The following is an 11,341-nucleotide window of genomic DNA, read 5'->3' as shown; positions in this document are numbered from 1 at the left end:
TAACCTTTCTGATCCCAAATGCTTACCGATCGTGAATCCCATATGTATCATCGCGGGATTGCGTTGTTGTGAACACACTTATTGCTGAAGACGAAGGTGTTTATTTCGTTTGGTAAATACGAGACAAAATCATACGGATGTCATGCTTCGGGATTTGGGAATTTTAGCTCACTTGGTTGCCCCCCGTCGACAGCGGGGGGCAACCGTGTATGTTGTCCTGGGCTTTAGGACCATAGAGGCCCCTGAATGACTCTTAATTTATTTTACTTTACATTCACATGTTTCTAACCCCAACCCTTAAATCATTGTCTGATTAAATATTATGTTCTACTCGATATATACTTAAAAACTTTAACATATTAAATATTTCAAATATATACAGTAAATATATATATTTTCCTTTTTTTGCACAACGCCGCGCCCCACCCCCACCCGCCCCCCGCCACCCCCTCTGTTTTAGCAGAGAATGGTTTGACCCCGCTCTGGCTCACTCAAGGCTACACTACGTACGTGACCTGATGCGGGAAATTAAAATCTGTCACTGTTATAAACTCTAAACATGGCGAGTCGTCATAAATCGGGTACACAGAAAAAAAAAAGAAAAAAGAAAAAGAGATGAAGATCATAGAGGTGAACGAGAAAAAATGATGATGTTTTTAAAAGGGGGCAAAAAGCCAGAGAATTAGGGCTAGAGTTGGCTGTGGACGGTGATGTCGATAAGTGAACAACAGGCGCTAGCACTGACCCAGATAGCAGAACGACATGAATAAACATTGATTTTCCGTCAAAATCATCAGTATGGTTGACATCGAATTTTCGACGTCAAGTGTCGTTGAAACACCGGTGTTCTATTGTATGTCAAGCGATGGTTGGGTCAAAATTGTTTTATAGTTGATGAACTAATGTTGACGAATATTTGATTTATGATTGACCAGGAAATATAATTGAAAAGTCATTGAATTATGGATGAGCGATGGATGGGCGTTTTGGTCAAAAACATAACATTGATTCAGCGTTGTTCCAATATCATTAATAATCGAAATGACGTTTCGGTTTCTTAAGGATTTCAACGTTGAAACAACATTAATTGAGGGTGCAAAAGCGACGTTGATTCAACGATATTAGATCCACAGCGGAATGTTGATCCAACATCTTTTTAACGTCGGTCTGCTATCTGGGGAACGTTTACATTCGCGATCACCGTGACCAAAGCTTGATTCGAGTCTGTCACCGGCCGCTTGTAGCCTATTGAGCTGCGGTATGACAAGACATGCTGCTCGCGTTGAACCGAGGAAGGAGAAGGTGATGGGAGATCAGCAATATACAGTGCCTTGCAAAAGTTTTCGGCCCCCTTGAATCTTGCAACCTTTCGCCACGTTTCAGGCTTCAAACATAAAGATATGAAATTTAATTTTTTTGTCAAGAATCAACAACAAGTGGGACACAATCGTGAAGTGGAACAACATTTATTGGATAATTTAAACTTTTTTAACAAATAAAAAACTGAAAAGTGGGGCGTGCAATATTATTCGGCCCCTTTACTTTCAGTGCAGCAAACTCACTCCAGAAGTTCAGTGAGGATCTCTGAATGATCCAATGTTGTCCTAAATGACCGATGATGATCAATAGAATCCACCTGTGTGTAATCAAGTCTCCGTATAAATGCACCTGCTCTGTGATAGTCTCAGGGTTCTGTTTAAAGTGCAGAGAGCATTATGAAAACCAAGGAACACACCAGGCAGGTCCGAGATACTGTTGTGGAGAAGTTTAAAGCCAGATTTGGATACAAAAAGATTTCCCAAGCTTTAAACATCTCAAGGAGCACTGTGCAAGCCATCATATTGAAATGGAAGGAGCATCAGACCACTGCAAATCTACCAAGACCCGGCCGTCCTTCCAAACTTTCTTCTCAAACAAGGAGAAAACTGATCAGAGATGCAGCCAAGAGGCCCATGATCACTCTGGGTGAACTGCAGAGATCTACAGCTGAGGTGGGAGAGTCTGTCCATAGGACAACAATCAGTCGTGCACTGCACAAATCTGGCCTTTATGGAAGAGTGGCAAGAAGAAAGCCATTTCTCAAAGATATCCATAAAAAGTCTCGTTTAAAGTTTGCCACAAGCCACCTGGGAGACACACCAAACATGTGGAAGAAGGTGCTCTGGTCAGATGAAACCAAAATTGAACTTTTTGGCCACAATGCAAAACGATATGTTTGGCGTAAAAGCAACACAGCTCATCACCCTGAACACACCATCCCCACTGTCAAACATGGTGGTGGCAGCATCATGGTTTGGGCCTGCTTTTCTTCAGCAGGGACAGGGAAGATGGTTAAAATTGACGGGAAGATGGATGCAGCCAAATACAGGAACATTCTGGAAGAAAACCTGTTGGTATCTGCACAAGACCCGAGACTGGGACGGAGATTTATCTTCCAACAGGACAATGATCCAAAACATAAAGCCAAATCTACAATGGAATGGTTAAAAAATAAACGTATCCAGGTGTTAGAATGGCCAAGTCAAAGTCCAGACCTGAATCCAATCGAGAATCTGTGGAAAGAGCTGAAGACTGCTGTTCACAAACACTCTCCATCCAACCTCACTGAGCTCGAGCTGTTTTGCAAGGAAGAATGGGCAAGAATGTCAGTCTCTCGATGTGCAAAACTGATAGAAACATACCCCAAGCAACTTGCAGCTGTAATTGGAGCAAAAGGTGGCGCTACATAGTATTAACGCAAGGGGGCCGAATAATAGTGCACGCCCCACTTTTCAGTTTTTTATTTGTTAAAAAAAGTTTAAATTATCCAATAAATTTTGTTCCACTTCATGATTGTGTCCCACTTGTTGTAGATTCTTGACAAAAAATTAAAATTTTATATCTTTATGTTTGAAGCCTGAAATGTGGCAAAAGGTTGCAAGGTTCAAGAGGGCCGAATACTTTTGCAAGCACTGTATGTAAGTCTGTGGGGAGCAGGTGCGCGAGGCTGAACAGACTCGGGTCCGGCGGCATTTTCTTGTCTTTGCCAGTGACTGTAGCTGGAGGAGAGTGGCCTTCAGTAAAATGAAAATAATAAAAACACTACTTATGCGCCACCATATCACAGGGCAGGCTTAACAACCTAGCCATGCTCTCCATTGAGCGTGACAGTGCTCAAAAACTGGATTTCACTGATGTTATAAATGACTTTGCTGTCAAAAAATCTAGGGGCATCATTGATCATTGAGGCTTGATAACCCCAAGGATGTGGAGGGGGCAGGTACAGGATGTTCAGTTATACTGTTTTGTTGCTTAGCAGGCAGGCATAGCACTCTCGGTTGTATTGTAGTGTAGCCTACAAGGGACAATAGATGGAAATTGTTTGTTTAAATTATGTCACATCACATTAGGCTCTGTTAAATTTAACTGTCCATCTCAAATAATTTGAAATGTTACACTGTCATTGCTTGCAAAGCGTTAAAAGTTGTGCGTTGGTTGTCGTGACAAGCCGTTGGCAGGGGTGGGGTGATGTGGGGTCGGGGGGCTATAATGGTCTGTTGTCCCCGGGCCCCTGCAAGTCTTGTGACAGCCCTGTACACTAACAATGTTGCTCCTTGATGGTGTTGTCATCAGCAAATTTGATACTGAACCTATGGGGTTTTTCGTTTTAATTTTGCGAGTGGTAGCATTTCGCCTCGATTATATTAATATTCTCCTCTCTGTAAATATATGCCATATATATCTGCCATATATATATCAGTGTTTGTTAGCTGTTTGTGAAGTTTTGTGCTCATACGCTACGTTCACTTACATCCTGTGTAACTCCTGGGGATTAGGCCCCCCCTCCCCATTCTTAAAACCTCGTGACGCCCCTGCTTAAAGGTCGGTTGGGACAATTTGAGCAACCTGAAAAGTTGGTAGTGTTATGTCCCGACCATCCCTAAGTACTTCTAAGCCCTTGTCTTGAAGTCTGATAGCAGTTACAACAACATGAACGCACAGCGTTTGACTAACAGGTCAATGGCCAACACCAGGTATTGAGAAGATAAGTTGACTCTATAAAAAAATAATCAATGATCAAAATAATAGTTTTCTGGAGGCCCACACTCACCATTACGCTTCCTATTTTATTGAACTATACATCACTCCCAAAGTAAGAGCTTTCCTCCCCCGTGAATGACCCACACAGGCTTTTGGTTGCCATGACAATAGCATTAGCCGGGAAGCGTGCGCTGCTGAGTTTGTGGATCATTTGTATTCTCCATGTGCCATATTTGTGTGTGATCATTGTTAGGGGGGTGTAGCCACGCCTCTCTGTTACACCCCCGGCCTCCATCGAACCAACATTGAGCACTTCCAAGAGGGCGGGATCAGAATCTCCGCAGAAGGATGCTCTGCCGCCTCACGTTGTAGTAAGCAGCTAAGAAAATCCCGAGCACGTACGCACACACGCAAAAGCAGACTGCATCTTTCTCCCTCTCCCTCACTCGACAACCTCTGCAGCTCTGACTCATTCGGTTCCCTTTTTCCCTCCCCGAACAAGTGGAAGCACAGGAAGCGGCATCATGTCCTCTAATATGCCTCCCGGGGCAACGAAAAGCAAGCCCCTCTCTCCCTTCAAGAAGCGAGGAAGCTTGCAGTACACGGCCAGTACGGGTGAGTGTCTTGGATTATTACAAGAGGTTATCAAGTATTTTGTGTGGTACAACCTGTTGATTGGTTTTGCAGACTGCAAAATGGCAGCGCCAGTGATTTGCACACTCGCCTCTAGGGGTGTGACAAAATATCGAAATGGTGATATATCGTCATACATTGTATCCCAGGCTATCGATATGCTGCTCCTGCCAATAATCGATATATGGCTTTAAAAATGTGTCTGTTAAAAATGAATAAATAAATGAAGAGCATGTTGCTACCAAGATCTTCCACTAGAATCGTGTCTCTGTGAACTCATTGGCTGCCATTGATTGATTGATTTTCATTGATTTTCGAGCATTTACTGATCACTTTTTGTTCATTATAGAGCATTTAAAGGTCACCTATTCATTCTGGGCAATTCCTGTTCAGTAACCCAAAATCAACCGGAAGTGAACAAAAAATGCCCCCAAATCAACAGGAATTGACCCAGAAATGCCTCAAAATCAGCAGGAAGTGACTTAAATACTCCAAATTTAAACTCTTTGGCTGCCACTGGTGGCCATATATGTCAAATATGTTTGAGGTGGGAGGAATGGCAGTGAATGGACATTCGAAAGCAAAGCATTCGCATCCAGTCTTTCCGATTTTCGGGGCATTCACAGGTTACTTTTGGTTCATTTTTAGGACATTTACAGGTCACTTCCTGTTGAGTCTGAGTCCCGCAAACAGTTTGCTGAAGGCATGTCAACAAAGCACATGGATTACTAGAACAATGTCCTATGGTCTGATGAGACGGGCGGGCTTTCTTGTGTACCGTCTTCAGAAGAGGCTTCCCCCTGGGGTGACAGCCATGCACACCAAGTTGATGTAGAGTGCGGCGTATGGTCTGAGCACTAACAGGCTGACCCCCTACCTCTTCAATCCCTGCAGCAATGCTGACAGCACTCCTGTAACGAGTCACATGAGATTTTGGAGGGAAAATGACAAACAGTACTCAATTTGGACATTTAGGGATGTACGTTTTTTTCATAGAGGTGTACTTACTTTTGTTGCCAGGGGTTTAGATATTAATGGCTATATTTTGAGTTATTTGAGAGGAAACTAAATGAACTCTATTATATAAGCTGCACACAGACTACTTTTCATTGTGTCAAAGTGTCATTTTGTCAGTGTTGTCCCATGAAGATACACTTAAATATCTGCAGAAATGCGACGGGTGTACTCACTTTTGTGATACACTGTATGTTACTTTTTTTCCTTAATGGAAAAGAAGGACACAATGTTAGGCAGAGGTACTTATAATTAGTGTTGCACTGATACCAATTTTTGGCACCGATACTGATACATGGCTGTGTAGTATCGGCCAAAACCGATACCATACCAATACCACTTCATTTAAAAAAAAATATATATATATATATATATATATATATATATATATATATATACAATCCCCTTACAAAAATCCTGTCGCTTATCCATTTTGTAGAAACAATTGCTAATTGTCATTTATTGAAGATATAAAGGTCAAATTTTGGCAAGACAAAAGTTTTGTCGCCTACAGAAAGTAGTGTGAAAATTGAACAAAACATGTACTTCAAATACAAAAATATGTTACATAACATAAGCGAATTAAGTAGTGGTGCTGTGAGATCCAAATTTCATATTTTGTATGACTTCCATGGGCTTCGGCAAGGATTCATACAATTTATTGATGAAGTCATCAGGAACATCAAAGAAAGCAGTCTTGCATGCCTCCCAGAGTTCATCAACATTCTTGGGTTGCGTCTTCCATGCTTCCTCTTTCATCCTACGCGAGACATGCTCAATGATGTTCATGTCTGGTGACTAGGCTGACCAGTCCTGGAGAATCTTGATCTTCTTTGCCTTGAGGAACTTCGAGGTAGAGATGGAAGTATGCGATGGAGCACCATCCTGCTGCAGAATTTGTCCCTTTTTATGGTTAGGAATGTAAGAGGCGACTAAGATTTGTTGATATTTCAGACTATTTATGTTGCCTTCCACCCTACAGATCTCTCGCACACCCCCATACTGGATGTAACCCCAGACAATGATTTTGGTAATGATGTAACCACCAAACCTCACTGTTTTCTGAGTGAATCCACGCGGGCTCCAGTAGGTCTCCTGCAATATTTGTGGTGACTGTGGTGTAATTCAATGGAAGAGTCATCTGAAAAATCCATCTTTTGCCAATTTTCCAGCATCCATCCTTTTGACAGGCTGTGGGCCTTGGCAAATGCCACAAGGTTTTTAAATTGTCTTTTGTTTAATGCTGATTTCTGGGCTCTGATTCGACCATGGAGGCAATTTCTAGACAGAATTCGACAGACTGTTCTGGTTGACACAGGGACTTCAGGTGACCAGGTCTGGTGGAGCTCTGCTGCAGTGGAAAAAGATCAAAATCCTCCAGGACTGGCCAGACCAGCACCACAGACATGAACATTATTGAGCATGTCTCGGGTAGGATGAAAGAGGAAGCATGGAAGACGAAACCCAAGAATGTTGATGAATTCTGGGAGGCATGCAAGACTGCTTTCTTTGATGTTCCTGATGACTTCATCAATAAATTGTATGAATCCTTGCCGAAGCCCATGGAAGTCATACAAAATATGAAATTTGAATTCTTCAGCACCACTACTTAATTCGCTTATGTTATGTAACATATTTTTGTATTTGAAGTACATTTTTTGTTCAATTTCCACACTCTATTTTTGCTTTTACACTTTTATTCTTAGTCTTTTTATTTTTTACATGCTAATGTGCACTTTGAGATTTGTTTTTCAAATGTAAAGTGCGTTATGAATAAAATTTATTATTATTATTACTTTCTGAAGGTGACAAAACTTTTGTCTTGCCAAAATTTGACCTTTATGTCTTCATTAAATGATCAATCTTTTTTCAGTGAAACAAATATTTTGTACATTCAACATCATTTGGGAGGGTCTTAACTTTCATATGAGCCATTTCTGAAACCAATTGAATAATTAAAAGTCAGGTTATTAGCAATTGTTTCTACAAAACGGATAAGCGACAAGACTTTTGTCAGCGGCAGAGAGTTGGGGGGCTGCGTGAAACATTTTCTTCCTGGGGAGGCGTGACAGAAAATAATTGAAAAGCACTGATTTAGTGTATGATGATCACTCAGCACAGACCTTTAAAGGCTAAAGTAACACTACATATTCTCTCTGGCCAGGAAAACAATTTTTACCGTGTGTGCAAGTCTGGACAAAACCTGGACAAAACACACTGGTGAGTCGGAAAGAGGGGGGGGGGGGGCAGCACGTCGCGAGCGACACAACCAGACACTGCTACGATACAGGCTAAATAAACCTTAAAACGTCACACATTGTGAACATATAACAGAAACTATTGCACATTCTCGTCTCATTCCCGTCTTGTCAGACGAAAACTGTCATTTGTCTCGTTTTGTTTACCAAAACACGTGTTTAGCTCGTTATCGTCGTGTCATCATCATGAAAAAAAATTGTTCGTTGACGTAATATTTTCGTTAGCGTTGATGAAAACAACACTGCACAGAGGATGAACTTTGCTGTTTATATCTGTCGTGCCGTATTGCATGCTGGGAGGCATGTTGGATGACAAATGTTGACAGCAGGTGGCAGCAGAGGTTGTCTGCCTCTCCCAATCGAAGTGAGCGATTGAGCAGTGATGGCAAAATGAAACTCCTTAAAGCAATGAAGTTTAATAGTGATTCATTTGCTCTATGGCACTAACAAGTCCAAGAGATTGATCAAGAGTTTCCCCTATGTGCAACTGAAACAAATATAAGTTTTAATGACAGTTTTCTGATATCACACTGTATTGTTTTGTCCCTGGCATATCGAAATGCATCGTATTGTGAGTTTTAAGTGTAGTGTCCCATCCCTTGCTAGCACCTATCTATCAAAGTAAGAAATAATTAATGCTTGAGGTGAGGTTGATGACGGGTCTTTGAACCATTTGCACTTTGCCCACACATGTTAGCGGTTTGCTGCCAGAACACGTCTAGTCATTATGCCATTCATGAATAATAGATCCCTGTCACATACTCCCTCCTGTGACCCAATCTGCATGAGTAATATGCCATGCTAGTGATCAATGATTGACTGCTTGTCAGGTCTCCCACCCACCATCACCCAGCCGGCACACCCTAAAGTGTCGCCACTACAGATGTCTGCTACCATTGTTTAGTCTTAGTTGCTCTCGTCAACCAACGCAGGTTCTGTTGCACATCTCGTGGACCATTCATTTGACTTATTAGTGCTCACATCTGGTGTTTGTTTGTGTGTGTGTGTGTTTACGTGTGTAATACCAGAACCTGTGGCTGCTGGCAGCGCTTCCCATCACCCGTCAGAGAGACACGGTTTGGTTCATAAAGGTACAGTTCATGACCATCTCCATATCTCCATACATTGTCTACAGCACTTGACGTCTTTAGAGTTGCAGTGGTAGCTGAACTGTGTTATTCTTTTTTTTTTTTTTTTTTTTTTGATGGGATTTCTTCAGCGCACCGCACAGCCCGAACAGTTTGACCGATCGGCACTGTTCCAATATCGAAATGACCGGAATTTTCATGTGACGCAGTGAATTTTTTGAACGACCCCTAAAATGTTCCATTGATTTTTCATTCGCCCTTAAACGCCGATTTTTCACCGATTTTTCGGAAAAAAAAAAAAAAAAAAATCAAAATGTATCTAGTCCTTTAATTTTTCACCAAATCACATAATTTGGACATCAAAAATTCCGGGAGGGTGAGGGGCATAAAAGGTGTATATCCTATCCATGATCCTGGCTGCTTGCTCCCCAGATGCCGCAAATTTCCCCCCCAAAAATTTCAAAGGTTTTTTTTTTTATGTTAGGGGCGTGATTTGTTGGTCCAGCTTTTCAGTACATCAACAAATCTCCGACTCTTTCATTTTATTCATTATACATTTTATTTTTTATAAGCAACATGCAATTTTTGGGATTTGTTTTGTAAATGAATTTATGCATATTATTATTTTATTTTATACTGTAATGTCCGTAACTATCTGTAATATTCTGATATAATGTTTTCCGAGGCACCCTGAAGTGCACCCAACATTACTGTCACGTGACGCGGGAGTGAGATAGAGAGGCACAGCCTGCCGGGAGCCAAAAGTTGTGTTCGTGCTGTGCTCCATGTGTTAATAAAGAAACAAAGTTGTCAGCATGTCGTGTGTTCGATACGTTTGTCAACAAAAAGCACAAAACAAGACGCTATTCACAGTCCCTTTAAGAGATGCTGGGACTGGAGAGCTGTGAGTAGTAGGAAGCGAGGGGGAGACGGGCGAGAAGCAAAAGTTTGCGGTCGAATGTGGCGGCAGCCCACTGTTATTTTGTTTATTGTTTTCTTATTGTTGCACCGCAACAATTTCAATTCCAATTCGGGGCTATTACAATATATTAAAAAAAAAAAAAAAAAAAACGTTTTTATATTACTATTATTTTGTATACACAAGAGGTGCCGGATCTGCCCAAATAAGTCCCTGGACACAGGGAGGCCAAAAATAAAAAGGTGCCGGATGTTGTTCCGGCAAGATCCGGCACAAATTAAACCCTGCCTAAAATCAACAGGAAATGATCCAAAATGTACAGGAAGTGACCCGTAAGCAACCTAAAATGACAAGAAGTGACTCAAAATGAACTCTGGGAGGGGCAAATGAACTCGCCCCTTCCCAGTCAAAATGAATTGGACGTTTAGCGCCGTCAGTGGCAGCCAGTGAGTTAACTTATTTGGCGAAAACATGAAATCTAATTCCCATTATGGGAGAGGTGAGAGAGGAGATGCTTCCCAAGCACATCCATCAGTGAGGTAGGACATCTAGCACCCCCCTCCTCTAAGTTCCCTCATGGTACATTCCAGTGAGATGTCAGAGGTGTTTAAACGAGGCAGATCAGCTCCAAAGGCAGCTAGTGCAGCGACAGCTGGCCTCAACCAGGAGAGGGCATGTAAGGGGGAGTTCATGGATCTGCTGGACAACCTTTTTGTATGTATTACAAGGATGGAGCAAGAAGGAAGATTATCGGTGTGTTTTGACCCTTGTGTGTCTCTCGTGTCCTTCCTTTCCTCCTGATGGAGAGATGATGCTCCATCTCTCCCTTCCTCTTTCTCCCATTTCCCTGCCTCTTCCTGGGACCCATCTGTGCTCTAGTAAACAGGCTCACAGGAGACAGATATGGTCTTTTTGTATGGGCTTATCCCGAGCAATAACGCAAATCCTCATCTCCCTCCTCCTTCAGTGGCGTCTATTGCATACTGTGTGTTGGATATGGATTGAATTCATTCCCACCTTCAAACATCAGACTGCCAGAAATGTTACTGTCATTGCACTGCTAATGCCACAACATTGTCACATGCAACTCACTTGGCAGGCACTAGAAAATGCCATTTCTGGAGGAATTGTGAAGGTTGCTTTGCTGCGATGGTTGGTATTTCAGGATACTTCCTGTTGATTTTGGGGCATTTTGGGTTCACTTCCTGTTCATAAAATGTGTTACTTCCTGTTGATACAGGGGGATTTCAAGTTCACTTCCTGTACATATTGGGTCACTCCCTGTTGATTTTGAGCCATTACCGGGCCACTTCCTGTTGATTTTGAGGCATTTCAGGGTCACTTCTTGTTGATTTTGGGGCCTTCCAAGGTCTTTTCCTATAGATATTGGGTCACTCCCTGCTGATTTT

General features: G+C 42.0%; 1 protein-coding gene across 8 annotated transcripts in view; it reads left to right on the top strand.

Annotated features, from left to right (window-relative positions):
• Window positions 1-4,374: 4,374 nt before the first annotated feature.
• The window catches only part of ampd2b (adenosine monophosphate deaminase 2b), a 51,981-nt gene continuing 45,014 nt past the window's right edge, over window positions 4,375-11,341 (top strand). For 2 of the 8 annotated variants that reach the window (XM_057829491.1, XM_057829488.1), the window contains exon 1: window positions 4,376-4,635. Coding sequence is in view for 3 of the 8 variants with exons in the window: in XM_057829488.1 (XP_057685471.1) it covers window positions 4,545-4,635 (91 nt within the window). In the remaining 5 variants the exon portion in view is untranslated. Of the gene's footprint in view, window positions 4,636-8,953; window positions 9,017-9,607; window positions 10,686-11,341 lie in introns of those variants that run through there. The other 6 variants (XM_057829487.1, XM_057829495.1, XM_057829489.1 and 3 more) reach the window with 6 other exon arrangements.

Source organism: Corythoichthys intestinalis, chromosome 2 (assembly GCF_030265065.1).
Source record: "Corythoichthys intestinalis isolate RoL2023-P3 chromosome 2, ASM3026506v1, whole genome shotgun sequence".
NCBI classification, from domain to species: domain Eukaryota; kingdom Metazoa; phylum Chordata; class Actinopteri; order Syngnathiformes; family Syngnathidae; genus Corythoichthys; species Corythoichthys intestinalis.
Note: the sequence above shows the minus strand (reverse complement) of the source record. Positions and strands in the feature narration are given on the sequence as shown.